The sequence below is a fragment of the Lissotriton vulgaris genome, chromosome 4_1 (assembly GCF_964263255.1).
Source record: "Lissotriton vulgaris chromosome 4_1, aLisVul1.2, whole genome shotgun sequence".
In the NCBI taxonomy this organism is placed as follows: domain Eukaryota; kingdom Metazoa; phylum Chordata; class Amphibia; order Caudata; family Salamandridae; genus Lissotriton; species Lissotriton vulgaris.
In genome coordinates, this window is record NC_141691.1 from 2045563738 (window position 1) to 2045582834 (window position 19097).

General features: G+C 48.0%; 1 protein-coding gene across 1 annotated transcript in view; it reads left to right on the forward strand.

The window, feature by feature from the left end:
* The first annotated feature begins 2781 nt into the window (after window positions 1-2781).
* The window catches only part of LOC147724935 (uncharacterized), a 1961814-nt gene continuing 1945498 nt past the window's right edge, over window positions 2782-19097 (forward strand). The window contains exons 1-3 of the mRNA XM_086918138.1: window positions 2782-2894; window positions 8606-10109; window positions 10341-10709. Of these exons, the coding sequence (XP_086774264.1) occupies window positions 2782-2894; window positions 8606-10109; window positions 10341-10709 (1986 nt within the window). The remainder of the gene's footprint in view (window positions 2895-8605; window positions 10110-10340; window positions 10710-19097) is intronic.

Below are 19097 nucleotides of genomic sequence, written 5' to 3' on the forward strand. Positions count from 1 at the left end.
TAATGAGTATGGAGACAATCTCCAAGAAAAGGGCGGAGGACGACGCGTCGGGGCATCAAGGGTAATCAGTACCGGGGAGTGGTCCGAGTAGGTTCGCGGCAGAGTTCTACATGCTCGTATCCCAGGGAGTAAGTGCGCAGAGAGCAGCCAGTAGTCAATACGAGTATGTATGTTTTGCTGTGATGAATAGTGTGTAAATCCCCCTCGCGCTGGGCTTCTACTTCTCCAAACGTCCTGTATTCCCAGTCTGAGCATCTCCGCCTCCAGAACTCGTGCTTATGCCGATGGGCGTCTACTCGGCCTGATCTGGCCTATCCAGAACGGGGTTCATGGTCAAGTTGAAATCTCCCCCCATAAAATATGTCTAGCGCCAATATCTTTAATTTTACGCGCGAGGGTCACATAAAATGAAGGACAGTCACAGTTTGGGCCGTATGTGTTAATAAGGTATAGTTCCATGCCCTTGCCAGTGCATTTCGTTATGGTGTATCTACCATCCGGGTCAGTTTCTATTGGTAGGAGGATAATCCGCGACTTAGGGTTGACCCAGGTGAGAACTCCCCTGGCGCTGGTGGTGAAGCCTGCCGCGTGCGCATGATTATGGAGACCCCTATATCTCAATGTGGGGCTATCTGCACGCAGGTGTGTCTCTTGTAATAGAGCTATGTCCACTGTATGTCGTGCAAGGTACTGAAGGACCTTCCTGACTTTTCTATGGTTGTTCAGTCCTCTAATGTTCCGAGTCATTAGTGTCATAGTATCTCTGTCGTGTGGCTCCTGCGTTATCACAGGTGATGCGGGGTTAGTGGGGGTCATGTCATCATCCAATGTGGGTCCGGCCATAGTGTAAACAGTCTGTCAGTGTATCAGCATATTCTGCATTCGCTACCTGTAAGTGATGCATATGTAAATCTGTGACTACGCCAAGCAAGACTCTCCATTTAACTCCAACAACATTGCCTTCAAACATCAATACAATCGTTAGCAAGAAAAAGTTATCTGCCCCCACCTCTCCCCCCACCCACCATGCCCAACCCGGCCACGATTCAAGTACCCTCCTGCCCCATCCCTCAAACCCTCCCATTTCCCACCCAAAAAGTCTCCACCCCCCTTGCCTCCCTCTACTCTCATCCCAAATTAGCCCTAGCACAGCTGGAAATACTAAACAATAGCTAAAGCCCTAAATTTAACAACACAACCAAGGGGTATGGTGATCAACACTCGGGGCCGTAGGTAACCTGCTCACAACAGTCCTGTAACAGAGTACAGGAACAATAAGGCCCCCCGCCCCCCCGCCCAAACAAGTCCAATTTTAGGCGATAAACAGTGCATCCATTCTGGTCCGTGCATGTCCATAAGTGTCCAGTTGTACAATATGCAACACAGGAACTACTATCAGTACTCGACTAAGTTCTGACCTACAGGGCAGGTGTAATACAACCATAGGGGCGGTTAGCACTATCTATGCATCTATTCCCCAATAAACTCAGGAGCAGTACTGTACTGATTGGAGCACAGGAAGAAAACAGTGCGTAACCCCACTGATCGAATACAATCATGTACCCATAGAATGTTTATAATCATTATCCCCCCGTCACACCAAGCCCCACTTACTGTATCAATGTAGTTCCTCTATGGATTTCCACCCTTGCCACAGTTCGAACAACTGCCGTTCCATTGTAGTACAATGATGTCAGCATCAATTATAAAAAAAAAAGAAGCCCCCCCATATGATAACAATTGGTGTGGCATTCCAAAAGGTAAGTAGCTTTCTGGGTCTGACTCATAGCTAATCCTGGTCATCCATGGATCCTCCCGCGTCTTCCCCTTGCGATGCAGTCTCCGCAGGTCTTCTTCGGTCTTTTTTCCAATCTTTCATGGCCTTCTGGAGTGCCATGGGGTCCGTAAAGATGGTAGAGCTCCCCTGTCTGTTGACTCGCAATTTCGCTGGGTAAAGGATTGCATAGTCCACTCCCAGCTCTCTCAACTGATGCTTCATAGGTGCAAACTGTTATCACGCTTCCTGAACTCTAGCAGTGAAGTCAGGAAATAGGGAAAGAGTGCTGCCCTCGTATAATAAAGGCTGTTTCTCTCTAGCTAGTTTGAGAGCCACGTCCCGATCCCTGTAATTCAGCAGTTTTGCTACTATTGGGCACGGAGGGGCACCCGGCTTCGGGCGTGGGCCCAATGTTCGGTGTGCTCTTTCCACCACGAACATCTCGGAGAACTCTGAGTCACCCAGTAGTTTCTTGAGGAGAGCTTCCACAAAGAGTTCCATGTTGCCAGTCGAGGTATTCTCCGGCAGACCTGTTATTCGTATGTTACATCTACGACACCTCGCTTCAAGGTCCTCCGCCTTATCCTGTAGTATTTGGATCACTCTTCCGAGCTGTTTGTGCTCCGAGTCCATGGTCGTGTGGGCCTCTTCTACTTCCACAATGCGCCTCTCTGCCATGTCAATGCGTTTCGCGTGCTTGTCCAATCTCTCTGCCATGCGGTCCATTCGGTACGTCAGTGCTCCATCTTAGTACCCAAAGACGCAATGCTCCCCTGCAGATTTTTTTCCATTGCAAGCAGAATGTGACGCAAGTCCGCTTCAGCACCCTCTTTGCCTGCCACCTGTACCGATTCCGAGTCCTTTTCTGGGGGTGGGTTAGTCAGAGTTTTAGTCTTTTTGGCGGCATCAAATGTTATTTTTGGTTGCAGTCTGTCAGGACGGCCCATCTTGAAGACCCCAACTGCAATCACCAACGCTCACAGACTCCATGGGTGACCACCTCTATGGCGTTCAGCCCTAATCGGGCTGGCCAAGTAGTGTTGCGTTCAACGCTATATTGCAGGAATAGTCTGCAGAAAGAATCTCCCCTGCAAGGCACAGTCAAAGAGCTGGTCAGGTAATATTGCGCTCAGCAACAGCAGGTGTGCACCTTCAGTACTTACAATTATAGAATCAATAGCGCGTGGAATGAAAGGGGTTTTAATACATGTGCTGTGAGCGTGGGTCCGTAGTGCACTGCGCAGGGCAAATGAATCGTCCGTGAGCCGACATGGGTGGCGGTAATTCCCACGATGCTAGCACGCCTCACCGCACCTTCCAAATCAGGCAGCAACCCAGCCTCAGTGTCTCACTTGTGCCCCAGCTCTAGGGCCTCTCGTCGAAGGTGGCGAAGAGGTGGCCGTGATCGGAGGGGCCGTCCGCTACACGCAGCAAATATGGCGTCTACCAGGTCGCGACTGCCAGGTCAGGCCAAGGCTCCGCAGTGAGCGCAAACCGCACGGCACGGCGACCCCAGAAGTGCCCGCGAGCAAGGTCGGGCAGCGGGTATTAGGGGGAGAATGTCAAAATCAGGTCAGGGTCTTCGATGCAGGGCGCCCGCTCTCTAGCTCAGCACGCCAACCTCAGCTCTCCCACTGGGGACCGTCACTGACGGTATCCCCCCGTCCAGGCAGCAGCCTCACCTCCCAAAGGCGTCGATGTCAGCAACTGGTCTCTCCAGCGCAGCCTTTCTTATGTCCAGGCTCTCTCACAGGCGCGCGATCCCCAGATAATGTGTCGTGCCTAGCGCCATCCAGAAGCCGGGCGCTCTCGTAACGGAGCTCCCGCGATCGGGCGCTCCACCGCTGTGTTACCGCTGCGCCTGTCGAGCCCGTCTGCCTTTCGGAGCCAGCAGCAGCGACCCAGATTCTTCCGGATGGTATGCCTTTTTGCCTGCTCGATTGTCCGCTCTGTGCGTTCCTCCGTACCTCTCCGCAGGTCTTGTAGGCACAGTGTCGCCTCAGCCCGCACCCGACTGGGCCACTCAGCAAGGTCAGTCCGCAGCGGCACTCCACCAGTTCTCATTCCACCGGAGCCAGGTACAGGCTGTTCCCTTCGTCGTTCGGGCAGCGCGGGTGTAGTTTTACCGCGATTTAGGCACCGTTATCTGCAGGATATATGTCCGGATAGTGGTTTAGGCGGAGGAGTTCGCGCTTCAGGCGGCCATCTCCGTCACTGGTTAGCACCGCCCCTCACCCGTACATAGTTATGCTGGAAAACTACGGGACCGCCATGGCACGGCTGGAAGACAATGTAAATGTTTGGGTGGGTCTCCCGCTTTCGCTGATAGGCAGAATATCGATCATGACAATGATAGTATTACCTAGATTACTGTATTTATTCACTAATGTACCTATGGTCTTGCCGAAATGTTTCTTCAGTCGCCCTAAGTCCTTGATGATAAAGCTAGCATGGGCAGGGAAGCAAGCTAGGGTGCAGTGGAACGTCATGGTGTTGCCATACCACCTTGGAGGTCTGGGTGCTCCTGATTTTGAACTATACTTCAGAGTGGAGCAGGGCGTGCACGTTCACAGCTGGATACATGACAAGGAAAATGCACTGTTTGTTCAGCTTGAGAGGCTTTACGCAGCTCCAAAGCCATTGCCAACTATAATATTTGACCCAGTTGACAGACGTACAGGATTGCTGGACTCATTAAACTCGCCCAGACATGCATGGCAGGTGCTGCTGCAATTCTACGCCGGAGCACTTCTGTATTCCCCACTGATGCCCATTGACTGGATGGCTTGGCTTTCACCATGTACTGAAAAAGGTGTCATCTCCGCCCTGAACGCCTTGGGCATAACTACGGCTGGCGATATGTTTGAGGGGGGGCGCTTAAGTCAATAGCTGACATGCTCACACCAGAAGCTGTGCCCACTGGACTACAGCGCTTCCAATTTTACCGAGTTAGACAGGCCTGGTGGGAGCAACTGGGTGAAGACTTATTGGAACCAGCAGAACTGTTGGAACTCACGCATGTGAATAAAACAACCTCCCCAAAAAATGGTTTCCACCCTGTATAGGATGGCCATAACAGGCAGAGCAACAGGGTATAGTAAGGCACGCCTTGAGCGGCAACGTGACTTGGAGACGGCAGTTGACGATGACATGTGGAGTTATTGTTGCACCAGCACGAGGCATATCTCCTTGAATGGGAGACACCGATTGATACATTTTAAATGTATCAATAGAGTTTATCACACCCCGGAAAGACTGTGCAGATTCGGCCTACGTGACGATGCAGCTTGCGATAGATGTGGGGTTGGTAACGCAGGGTTCTTACACTTAGCCTGGGAATGCCAGGGGGTGCAGCAATATTGGGGCAAGGTGTTCCACACTATAGGTAAGATTTTGGAAGAAGAGATAGTCCCATGCCCCGCCCTGCCCTGCTGGGATACTCGAAGGGACTGCCGAAAGCTCAGAGACGCTTAGTGGATATGGGATTGCTGTTAGCTAAACGGAGGCCGGCTTTAAGCTGGATGAGGGGACCCCTCCCTAAGACAGAGCACTGGGACAGGGATTTGGCCTACTGCTGCACTCAGACAGAGAATTACAGTGACCTTTTACCACTGAAAAGCAGGCCTAAGAATTTCTGGGGGTTATACGTAGAATACAAAAGGCGCCTGGATACGACTGCAGAGGAGGAGGGGGGAGTGCGGAGAGCCGCGCTGCTGGGCCACAGGTAGATGATGCTCCAGCCCCAGTAGAGGTGTGATTTAGAGTGGACTGTTATAGGTCTTGTCAGATGGGGCTGATAGCACGTTGGGGGCCTCCTGTAGATCCATAGTCAAGCGGGCGCCAAAAGGGAATAAAGGGATGCAACACAGGTTCACGGAGCATATCGTATCGAAGATGGCATCGTTTGTTGTTTGTTTGTATAACTGTAGAAAATGCGACGGCAACTTTTATGTATGACATGTGCCTTAGACGGGGGAGAGCTGATATGACTTGTATTTAACACCACCCAACCTCCGGGATGTGGGCGAAAGGCTGTGTTTGACTAGTAAAAAACGGGTTGCTCTGTCCCGTGTGAGGTGCGACACTCTTCGACTGTATGGAATGCCACTGTCACGGTTGAAAAAAACAAAAAACTATAAAGTAAATAAATAAAATCACTTTGCCTTTGCACAAGTGCTGTATTATATGCTGGGCGCTGAGGCTAAGAAGCCCTCAGTGCTCCCCCTCCCCCCCCAAAGTCAGCCTCTGTAAGGGGGAAAGAGAACCCTATGGACATCCCAGATATCCCCTTGCAGGCGGGCACAGTCACTAAATGCACCAGTCTGCAAAGGGATCTTTTTTCCCCCTGAAAAGTGCAGGTGAGTGCAGCCTGCAATGTGAAAACACGGAGGGGCTTAAGAGCCACTCTGTGTTTTCACATGAATGTGCTGCCCCCAGGACAGTGTGAGTTTGTGGAAGCCCTGAGTGCAGCGCTTTCATCGTAATAGGGCGCGTTTTCATTGGTTGCACTCTGCGCACCTCTTAAAATGTACGTCCGGCGCAAACAATGACAATGGGTAATACTGTCCAATTGTCCACATCCACGGCTTTCCTCAAGTCGGCGAACTAATATGAGATATCTAACCCGAGTCTGTGAGTACAATCAGCACGCAATATGCAAGCAGACCGAGGTAATGTAAAGATAGGTAGGACTCGAGTAGGAGATCCTAGATATAGTAGGGACCCCAAGAATGTCAGTATAATCGGTTTTTAATAGACAGACTGGGGGACCTGAGAGAGAAGGCTAGGGTTTTTTAAGGAAGCTGTGTGTAAATCTGGTAATCAGTGAATGAGTAGATAAAAAACTGAAGGAAAAAAATAAGGGATAACCATTGAATACAGGAATTAACAATTCAGCAGGCTATACAGATGTTACCGCAGAAAGTTAAAGGAAAGTCCTAAAATTAAAAAAATTAAAGTGATATTTGTCTGATTTACCCATAGACCACAATATATTCTGGGTCAACTGGAGAGAACAACCTCGGAGTTCACCAGTTTAAAAAAAAGACCGGGGCTTTCGTGCTTCCCAATATCCGACACAGGAGTATGTACATCATTAGAAAGAAAGGTAAGGGATAGCAAAACTCTTAGGAGCGAGAATTAATCATATTTAAATATATAGAGTGACTTATGGAAGTTTCTTTGATTAATCTCCATAATAGAAGTATAGAGAAGTAGGAAGTACCTTATCAACAAAGACTTAATGGGCTGGTAAAGGTTGTCTCAACCAGACTATGGGATAAGAAAAGGAGAACTTCACTCTCTAACATACAGGAGGAAAGGTAAATCATTTTGGCTAATAGATTATGAGTGGACACACATATTTTACATGTAGAAAAGATTGAAGCAGTGTGTTTCTTTTCTCCGAAATTAGAGATATCGCTCTATCTACTGGAGCATCCACTTATAAACCAAGAGCAGAATTTGAACTTCAGGGAACTAACTAGAAACCGTGAAGGTTTGTATAAGGAAAGGAATTGGTTGCATGTATGTTGATGGAAAGAATGCGGGTATGCATAATCCCTCATAAACCAAAATGTAATGCATATTATATATTCTAAGCTGTTGAGATGACAGAGAATATAGAAAAATGTAAATGCGTATTCAAGGAGACTGATGGTGTTATAATTATGGCATGGAACCAAGCGGTAAACTCTCCTATCCAAAAGATTTGGGTTTGGTTATGGAATGTAAACCGACTTTATATGCATATAACATATAGTTGAATGGTATGCTCTGTGGAAACAATAATTGTAATTGAATACACAAGTAATTGTAATTGTAATTGAATACACAAGTAAACATGTAAACATGATAATAGTAGAAACAGGGGTTCGTTGGCCATTCCCTAGGTTGGATTAAGCATTTCCAGAGTTGGATTTTAGTGATGGTAGGAGGATGTATAATGTATGACATAACACATGGTTATGTAAAGCTTATTGTCTGTTTATTTTATTTGTACAGAAATATTTTTTAATGGAAAAAGGGACCCCACATGCAATATGTCCTGAAGAAGGTGGCCCATATGTATTGGTTTGAACCACCGAAAAGCATCGACGCCTATGAAACAATCCATAAGAGCCGAGGGATAGTGAGATACATAGAAATTCTAGTACCCAGCATCCCTTTGAAAGTATATAGGGCTTTTGGATTAGACCGGTATCTAATCAAAGAATTAGAACTGTTTCGCTTAAACAACAAGTGGGGTAATGTAAATTTCACTGATTATGTTCTTATGCTGTTTTTAACTTTGTTTATGTATTAATGCTTTGACAATATAAAATGAGTTGTACGAATTGTGTTGAAAATTTCAATTTATTGCTTATGTTTATGTGTATTGTTTGAGTATAATTTTGTAAACACTTTCTTGAAAATAAATGCAAAAATAAGGAATGATTTTAATTAATAAAATACTCTAAGTGCTTACATTTTGGTCTAAGAACATATTTGTGAGTGAGTCCGGGTGGAATGACTCATTGATGTGCGACAGCTAAATACAACGAATGAATGGTCAATAGAAAGGTATTTTAAGTAAATTTCCAGGGATTTAATCATAGGCTTAACAAGCTCACTGAAGGCCATAAGTTTAATGCTGATTAAGTGTTAGAAAATGAACCATTTACCAAGGAAGAAGCGATTGGTTTCAGAAAGCTGGGGAGAATTTAGGGCTGTAGAATTGCTGTGCCAGGTGCTCCGTACATAAGAAGGTATTGTGTGTGCAAGAAGTTATGCATATATCCAGTTGGAAAATCCATGATCAATAATACAAATCTATCTTCCTCTAACCAGGCTGAATCGAACTTCCAGCAAGGAACCAGAAGAAAGGAAAAGGCAGAGGCTGGATTTTGAATCAGAAGACGATCATGGCCGGAGCAAAAGGCCCTGCCTTTCTATCAATAAACCAAGTCCTAGCGGAGTTTCAAGTTTCATTGGAGACCTGAATTATTTGTGCATCCATTTCCCTGAAAACATTCTCTTGTTTCTGCAGACAAACAGCTTTGGGTTCAGCCTAGTAGTCCAATACCCTGACTTGAGCTCCAGTGAAGTCTACACCTTGATTAGGGGACTCATCGTGGCCCTTGAGGATGCGGCAACAGCGGAGGACGTGCAGCCGATACTCGCAGAGGTGCTCGGTTCAACATTCATGACTAGAGATTTGCTGCCTTTTATTGCACAAATTGACACCTTTCAGGACCAAGGACATGCCACCAGCAGGGTGATAGGAAACACCCTGATTTTGTTACACCACCTGGTCACGGTGGCACCTGAGAGAACCCAGCCCCTCCTTCACCTTCCAGTGGATCTCCTATACTGGAAGCTGAAGCGACAACAAACCTGTGGCCTGCAGGTCCCCCGGATTATTCAGAAGCAGCTTCAGGATCTGAAAATGATGGTGGATGCAGCCTTTCCAGAGGACATCGTTGTAGGGAAATTCATGTCACCTGCCAATGCGGAGCAGATTAACCGCATCTCAGTTTTCCCAGTGCCAGAAGATATATTGACCTCACCAGGTTCTACTTTACGTCCAAATCCCAAACGTGGCCCGCATCAAAGCGAACAATCCTACCTAGACCTTCACTTCCACCTCCTGCGTGAGGATTTAATCAAGCCCTTGAGGGATGGGATCGCCTCTTGTTTTAGTCCCAATACTCTCTTCTCCAAGAAAGGTCTGAGGTTTTATAAGAATGTGTGCATTTTTAAAGTGGGCACGATACCGACTGGAGTGGTCTACATGGCACGGTTTGACTCTCCCTTCAGCTCTTTCATTTTGTCCAAGAGGCTCATGGGCGGGTCCCTAGTATGCTTGATTTCGAATGACTGTGATGAGATTCTATTTGGCACTGTGGTGAGTTATGATAGGAAAGAGCTTGCTAAAGGATGTGTATGGATTGACCTGAAAATAGATCCCCAGGATCTTTATAAATACATTTGCAAAACACGCTTCACCATGGTGGAGTCTCCTGCATTCTTTGAGGGATACCGCCATGTTCTGGAAGGCCTTCAAGAAATGGATCACAGGTGCCTACCGTTCAGAAGATACATTGTGGAGTGCAACACTTCAGTCTTCTCTCCGCACTACTTAGATGGCAGTTCAATAGAATATGACCTCACAACCCTGAATCCATGTCACATTGATTCTGTTGACGAACTACAGCTTCCATCTGAGACGGCGACAAAGTCAAAGAGTACCACCACTGTTCCAAACTACAATATCACTCGTCCAGGCACTTTGACTACTACGTATACCTCCCGCTTGATGAGTTCTGTGTTCACCGCTACAATACCAAGCTACATCTCTATGAGTTCAAGTTACTACCCTAAGAGTTCAAGCTACTGCACTACAAGCACAACCGACATCCCAATGAGTCCGACCTACTTCCCTACAAGTGCAAGCGATGTCTCTACAAGGCAATTCTACAACCCAGCGAATCCTAAGCACTGGCCTACAATTCTAAGCTGTGCCCCTACAAGCACACTCTACAGACCAACGAGTCTAAACTATTGCCCTACAAGCCCATCCTACAGTCCAATGAGTCCAAGCTACTCCCATACAAGCTCATCCTACAGTCCAACGAGTCCAAGCTACTGCCCTACAAGCCCATCCTACAGGCCAACAAGTCCAAGCTACTGCCCTACAAGCCCATCCTACAGGCCAACAAGTCCAAGCTACTGCCCTACAAGCCCATCCTACAGTCCAACGAGTCCAAGCTACTCCCCTACAAGCCCATCCTACAGTCCAACGAGTCCAAGCTTTTCCCCTACAATCCCATCCTACAGCCCAACGAGTTCAAGCCACTTCCCTACAAGTCCCGTTTCCATGGCCACTAGTGTGAGTAAAAACCACGCTAGTTTGCAGTATACTTCCGGTACTACCAGCTGCGGTGCAGCAGAGGTAAGCAAGTTCATCAATAACTGTTGTCTTCTCTTCCTCATTATTTCCACCTAACATTCAATTTCCATGGTGAGTTGTTCAGTCAAGAGCTATTTTGTTGTTATTGTATGGGTAGGCGCTAACAGCATCAGTCGTCTCAGCAGTTTATGGAAGCCTGTGCATTGCTCGGTTGAGACTTTGCAGAGGGCACCCTTGCAGTCTTTATCTTCTGCGGGTTAGGCTGGTACAGAGGGGGATATGGCATATCAGCATCTAGGTCAGAGGCTTTAAGAGAATTGCTTTTCTAAGTTCAGGGGTAGTGTGTGAAGCGGGAACACAGAGCAAACAGGTGCTGTTGGCCCGTGTGTCTGCCTCTCCGGGACTGGGGGGGGGGGGAGGGGGGTGCAATAGAACGGTGGGAACTGATAGGCTGGTTGTCCACACGTTGCTAGTCTCAAACTGCTGTTAACTGCACTTTCTCTCCTTCGCCCTCAGTACATGTTAATAATTGCAGACAGGCAATTAGCAGTAGTTACCACCCTGCGTGGAGGGTGTGAACCACTGTTACCATTCTGAGCAGTGGCAGATAAACTGTAAGCATTCTCAGATAAGCTAATAATTGGGAGGGGGTAGTTGGTAGCGGGTTGTTTCAGTTGGAGGGAGCTGGATAGAGAATATTTATTATCTCTATCTACAAGTCATGCTGGTGGGCCACTAAGGTGAGATCATTGGCAGTCCAGGCATCTGGCCAATACACTGTGAGCCCACTAGAGCAGGGCCTCTGCCTTAGGGTATGGGCACCTGCTAGGGCTGGACCTCGCCCCAACTTACCTGATACGCACTCTGGAGTGTCTGCAGAGCAGAGCCAAAAAAACAGGAAGTGGGGTGGGTCGACCCTCCCCTTATACTTAGTCATGGGTTGCGGTGGTCGGCCATGTTGGGGAGGGATGGGAGACATAGAATGCAAATTGCTTTTGAGGGTTCTGGTGTGGAGCTGAAGCTCACTTTGTAACTCTGGTGGCGAGGAAGACAATACTGGGTGTAAAGAAGATTACCGGTAGGTAACCAGGGCATTATTCGCTCAGGCAGTTGGGCTCCGTTGGCTAGTCACCCATGGGCCACCAAGAGGATCTTGATTAGGTCAGGGCTCTGATTGGTTGACACAGTGGAGCTTATGTAGGGATGGCAGTACGTCAGCTGTTCTTCTAGGTTAAAGAGGAGGCAGTTGCCGTCATTCTAGGCGATGCTCAGGGTTTGGAAGAATGCCAGTTTAGGGAGAGGGGATGTGACGGTTCATGCTGAGGCCACCTGAGAAGTTTGTAGAAGACGCCTTGCTGGAAGCTGTAGTGTGCAGAGCGGAGTGTGGCGCAGATGTCATTAAAAAGGGGATGAGCCTTGGCCTCATTTAGTTTGATACCACTTACCATGCAGTGCTAAATTTTATTAGGAGTACGATCCGGATTAGAAACTGCTATGAGCTTGTACATTTTAATTGAGGCCTTGTTTTAAACGAAAATCACCCTTTTTTCAGAATGTTAGAGTTATTATTTAATGTAATATTGAATGTGTTTTACAGATCATTAGTATTTTCATATTGAATATGAAGTATGGTTGTTTTGGGAGGAAGGTACATGCATAAAAGTGAGACTATATCTTGAACATTGAGATCAGATAGAGGACACATTAACTGGTTAGACTGATTTTCGAGTGGCCGGGTGGTTTCAGAGGGACCTAGTGTCCTCTGCCTGGCTAAGCGATGGAGTCAGGCGAGACTAGGAAGCCACTCAATACTGCCTACTGAAATGGGGCCGGTCTGAGGATAGCAGCCCCAAACATCCGCAATTGTGATAAAGGTTTTAACAGTGATTCTCGCTAATTAAATATATCTCCGAGGAGATAGGTGTGACTTGAAGTGTTTTAATACTTGTATGTGAATTATGTAATTTTCTTACTTCAGGCCAGAGCCAGGGTTAGTGAACTCCGTGAACTTAAACACTGGGGGCAGATTTACAAGCCCCTTGCGCCACTTTTGCATTATTTTTAACATGGAAAAAGTGACGTAAGGGTGGCGCAAGGGGCTTGTAAATCTGCCCCTGCGAGCCTAATTTAAAGTTTGGCGGGCTATGGCCTCCGACGCCTGCCTGCCTGCCTGGCAGGGGAGATTTTTGTCTCCACTATGACAGCTCCATTAAAGCTACCAATTATTTGCACCGTGTTTGATGCAAAATATTTTTATCGTCAAGAACCAACTGCCAAAGCTTGGGTTTATTCTTGCAGATCAAAATAACAAACGCCCGGTGTCCAGGGAGTTTTCTCCCTGCGCCCAGGGACCACAGTGCGATTTCCCTTCCCTCCACGAGTGTGTCTTGCATAGCACACTGAGGCAGGCAAAATTAGTGATGACTCTCAAGTTTTAAACTGTGCAGGGTGACCGCCACTCTGAGGAAATGGGGTACGTCAGCGGTTCTTCACCTTTTGATTTCTGTGTGAATCACTCTGAGGATATTACCTTAATTTTTAGTCTCCAATTTCAGATTTCTTCACATTTACACAACTTCAATTTTCAATGTTGCTTCTTTATTTTATATACCCTTTGATAATCAATTAATATTATTTAATTTCCTAAGCACTTGCTGACCCACTGACAAGGCTTCATGGACTCCCAGCGGTACCTAGACCACGGATTAAGAGCCACTGGGGTGTAGTATGTGGCATGGTTGTGTGGCCTTACAGTGCAATATACTCGCCATTACTTTCTTGGGACCAGTCAAGCTTGCTTGCAGACCTTAGGTCAACCGTGGGCAGCTGTGGCTTCAAGCAGTCAGGCCAAGACCAAGGCACAAGTTAAAAGCATTTAAATAGCACCAAAACAATTCAGCAAGAAATCAACATGACACAAAAGAAATTGAACACCAATTTATAAAAATAGACTCTAATTTTATGACTTTTTACTCACAAAAATGAAAAAGATCTAGAAGCATTCCAGAGATATAAATACTTTAAGACAAAATAAATGACAGCTTTTAACTGAACTGCAAACAGGCATTTGCAAATTCAACGAAAATGGCAATGAATATTTTTTTCATGAGACTTTGCATCAAAGTTGAATGCAGTTACTTCTCATCTCTTTAGGTGATCAACTCCAGCAAGGAGCAGGTTGGGGGAACTAACAAAGTCCCAAAGAACAGTTATCTAGAAGAAGAAGCCGTCTTAAGCCCAGTTCCAACGTTAATGGCAAATTGCCATTTACTTTTATGGACTGGTCCAGATGCAAGGGATACAGGGTGCTGAATATGCTGAAGGATGCCTGCAATGCTGTACGGCCAACAGGGAACTTTCTGGGGCTACTCCTCTATCCACCAACCTGGTGGGTGACTTTGGCCACAAGAGTCATTGTCCCTCAAAGTCCTCTGGGGTCCAGCAAAACTCCTGTCGCCACTGGAAAACTGGTCACAGACGAACTAGCGGTTCCTTTTTCTGGTGATAGATCTACTGGGTGAATAAACTGCACTCCAACGGCTCTCCCAAGTCCAGCTGACCGAGGTGCAACTTTTGAGTATCAGGACTTGGTCTCCCAGGCTGCGCTGCAGTAACGAGCGATGACCCAGTGATCTAGACTACTGACTCCCAAGTAGGCTTCCTCAGCTTTTGTGGCCCTGTACTATGAACAGGAAGTTAGCCAACTGACTATTGGAATTTCCACTTCTGTCTGGACTCAGGAGCAACGTCTCCATCAGCATGATATCACAAACACAGTCCTCTCTTCACTAGCCCAAGGAGCAGCAGGTGTAGTCCAGCTTCGGAGCAACCGGTCTTTGCCAGGTTCCCGGTCAGCAGGGCAGTCCTACTTTGATCTTCTGTAATACAGGTAAGATCTTAAGCCTGGGGGCAAGGAGGGACTTCTTTATGCCCAGAAAGTGCCCTTAGGGTGGACGGTCACAAGCCAATGGCCTTCTTGCCTCCTTCCTGATGACAACTTCCTGTGCTTTATTCTGCCCACTCTCAAGATGGCTGAACCCCTCTCTTGTGTGTGGAGCTTGGTAGACCACCCCAAGGCTGTGGCTAGCGCTGGGCTAAATGCCCACAGGAAAACTGGTCTGACCATTTTTCTCACTAGTTCACTCTCATGTCTACCAAATCCAAATCCAAAAATTCTTTATTTCGGCCATTTGAGACCATAAAAGATTGATTAAAACATTTAAAACACATCAAACACACAATAAAAGCATGGCAGGGTGCAATTCACCAGTAGTTCATTTCCCTGTAGAGTCTGGGCATGAGGAGGCGATTAACTCTATTTTATTACAGTTCATAACACTTTTTACAGAAAATCAGTCTTTGAGTATTTTTCCCCTTATCTGCCACATGGCCATTAAAAACTTGGCAACTGCGAAAACTATATGGGGCAGGGTACTTGTCTTCAGAATTCTGTATGAGTGTAAGTAGTTTCTTATGTCCAAATTCCTACACAATGGCACTAGCCAGTATTTCCTTGGTCTAGTGTAGGCAGGGCAAAAAAACAACACATGTGTTTCTTCCTCGTCATTCTTATTGCACCCAGGGCAGATTTTATCGTCCCGCACTGTCCATTTGCAAGTAAATGTTTTGAGGGGCAGGGTGCCTAGCCTCCATTGAATGAACAGTTTCCTTGCCAAAATGGGAAATATAATGTCCATAAAAGCTTCAAAATGATAAGAATTTTTGGAGTCCAGAAATTGTTCAGTTAGGGTGCCGACTTTGGATGCACACACAAGAGAACCTAGACTTTTCTCCTTGAATATTTCAACGAGCCTTTTGCGTGGAACCCTTTGGCAACCTCTTTCAGGAACCTCCCACAGCTCAGGAAGTCCCAGGCGATAGAATTCTCTTTTGATGAAAGCCAACCACGGGATTCTGTCACGCTGATTGAGATTCATAACGTGCTTAAGGTCTTCCCTATAGTGGGCAAGTTCAGCAGTGGACCAGAGCCTGTGCCAGAACCTCAGCGGTTTTAGTTCCAATTCATCCCCTATTGAAGGGAGCCCCAGATCTAATCTTAGAGGTAGCAAGGGTGTACCTTGGGGGAGAACCAAAAGGCGTCTGAGGAAGCTATTTTCTACCCTGGCAAGTTCTGTCCCGGCTTTATGACTCCACAACTCACCGCCATAAGATGCGGCTGCTTTGGCTTGGGATTTGTACATCTCCACGCCTGGGCTGATGGGTTTAAAGGTTTATGTGTTCGAGATCTTTAGAATTGCCCCCGACATCTGGGCCAACTTTAAACGGGATCTAGCTATCTGAGGACCCCATGATAAGTTCTTGTGTAAAGTTACCCCCAGATACTGGAACGTTCTAACCCTTTCCAGCCTTGCAGAACCCAGTATTGGATTGGGCCTAGTTGTAAAGGAGGGATTGAATATCATGAATTTGGTTTTCTCTGTATTAATCTCCAGACCGTGTGACCTACAGAAATCCCCAAACCCGTCTAATATCCGTTGAATCCCCATCGGGGATTTGGAAAGCAGGAGGGTATCATCGGCGAACATAATAGCCGGGACCTTCCTGCCTGCCAATAAGGGTGCGTCGTTGTCCCTGATATTGCCAAGATGGGATATGACACTGTTAACAAAGAGGCAAAACAGGGTCGGTGCAAGAACGCAACCCTGTCTTACCCCTCTGAGAACTGGGAACCTAGAGGACAACGCTCCATCCCTCCCACACCTAACCTGGGCAAAATTGCCTTCGTGGAGCCTAATTATAGCCTGTAATAGTTGTGGAGGAACGCCCAACTCCTTTAGAACCTCCCATAATTTCTTACGGGGAACCAAGTCGAATGCGGACCTCAGGTCCACGAACACCATGTACAGACTCCCCCCCCCTCAATCCTCACTGTTTTCCAGTAAAGAAGGACTAGGCGGAAAATCTGGTCCATAGTGGACGTGTTTTTCCTGAAGCCCGCATGAAGGGGACTAAGAATCGCATTATCCTCCATCCATTCAAGGAGATGATCCAGGAGAAGGCGGGAAAAGAGTTTTTGGGGTACATTTATAAGGCTGATCGGCCTGTAGTTGGCTGGGAGCAGTGGAGAGCCCTTTTTAGGTCTCGCCTGTCGATGCGCATGCGCATCGAGCAAGGCGAGAGTATTGCGAGTTATCCACTCTTTATCCACACTGCAAGGAATCGTGGCGATTCCTTGCAGTGCCCGTGACTTTTAAGGTCAATGCGCATGCGCATTAAGCTTATGCGCATGCGCATTGACCTTAAAAGTCACGGGCGCGTGCATGTCCGTCTTTGTTTACCCGCTCCGCCCCCTCCCGCCGTGTCGCCTTGCCTACTCTCTTCCACAGCCTCCCCCAGCTCCGCCCCCTCACTACTTGATTGCACGGCCGCTAGGCCGTGCCTCCCCTACTCTCCTCCCCCCTCCTCCTCTCCTCCCCTGCCTGCCTGCCGCTAGCCTTGTTTCCAATTATTTCTACACGCAGGCTCCATATCCAGTAGCGCTGCCTGTAAATATCGCGAGCGTTCCTCAGTCCGCCACTGCGGCTGTCCAGGTAAATAAATACAAAATGGTTGCTTGGGCGGGATCGTTAATGGGGCTGCATAGTACAGCCTGCATCTCTCCAATCCATGCATCTCTCCCCTTACCCAGTCTTCGGTTTCCAAACACGCCTCTACTGGTGCTTGCTTTTACTATTGTGCCGAAGATTATTGTGTCGCCGATTTCACGAAGCGCCTTCTGATTTGTTTTTAAGGGTCAGCATTCTAGTGTTGCCTGCTGTACCAGCACGCACGCACCATAGAGTCTGGCACTGCGTAGACTTGAATGCCCTGATCACGTGACCCGGAAATACCGAGCAATCTGGTTTGGCGCGCTCTGGCTTACCTATTTAAAAATAATCGGCCAAGACAAGCCCGTGTACACATCGAGGGAAGCGGGCAGACACTTTTGGTACCAGCGGCATGTAAGTAACCCTCCAGATTGTCCAGCTTGCTAATCTCCATTTTACTTTGAGGACATAGTGCGAAGCCGCATCACTCTGTTAAATTACCCGCTATTCGTTAACACCCTATCTTGGATGTATTTGAGTATATGATCTAGCTGCACTTATTGTTTGCGCCACGTCCCCACCACATTCCACTGCTTTACAAATATTGTGTTAATCTCCTATTGATTTGGTTCAAAACCAATTGGCGCTCCAATCTTATTAGTGATCTGGTCAATATTCCTCGGTGTTGTGCCTCGTTTTATTAACCAGCGTGCGTTAGAGGGGTGTTTCAGTCTGCCGTGACAGCTGGTGTTGTGTGTTTTCGTTATCAGGGTCAATAGTACTTACTATCGACAATGGTTGTAATTTAAACAGTCTATAAGCAGTCCTCTGAAGTCATTAGATGTAGCTCACTCACCCTCACCCACACTCACCCTCACTCACCCTCAACCCCTCACTCACACTCACCCTCACTCACCCTCAACCCCTCACCCTCACTCACCCTCAACCCCTCACCCTCACTCACCCTCACCCACACTCACCCTCACCCACACTCACCCTCACCCTCACTCACCCTCACCCTCACTCACCCTCACCCTCACTCACCCTCAACCCCTCACTCACCCTCACTCACCCTCAACCCCTCACCTACCCTCACCCTCACTCACCCTCAACCCCTCACCCTCACCCTCACCCTCACTCACCCTCAACACCTCACCCTCACTCACCCTCAACACCTCACCCTCACTCACCCTCAACCCCTCACCCTCACTCACCCTCAACCCCTCACCCTCAACCCCTCACTCACCCTCACTCTCACTCATCCTCACTCACCCTCAACCCCTCACCCTCACTCACCCTCACTCACCCTCAACCCCTCACCCTCACTCACCCTCACCCTCACCTTCACTCACCCTCACTCACCCTCACCCTCACCTTCACTCACCCTCAACCCCTCACCCTCACTCACCCTCAACGCCTCACCCTCAACCCCTCACCCTCACCCACCTTCACTCACCCTCACTCACACTCACCCTCACTCACCCTCACCCACCCTCAACCCCTCATCCTCACTCACCCTCAACCCCTCACCCACCCTCAACCCCTCACCCCCACTCACCCCCACTCACCCTCAACCCCTCACCCTCAACCCCTCACCCTCACTCACCCTCACTCACCCTCAACCCCTCACCCACCCTCAACCCCTCACCCTCAATCCCTCACCCACACTCACCCACACTCACCCACACTCACCCACACTCACCCACACTCACCCTCACTCACCCTCACCCTCACTCACCCTCACCCTCACTCACCTTCACCCTCACTCACCTTCACCCTCACTCACCCTCACTCACCCCCACTCACCCTCAACCCCTCACCCTCAACCCCTCACCCTCCCTCACCCTCATTCACCCTCAACCCCTCACCCTCACTCACCCTC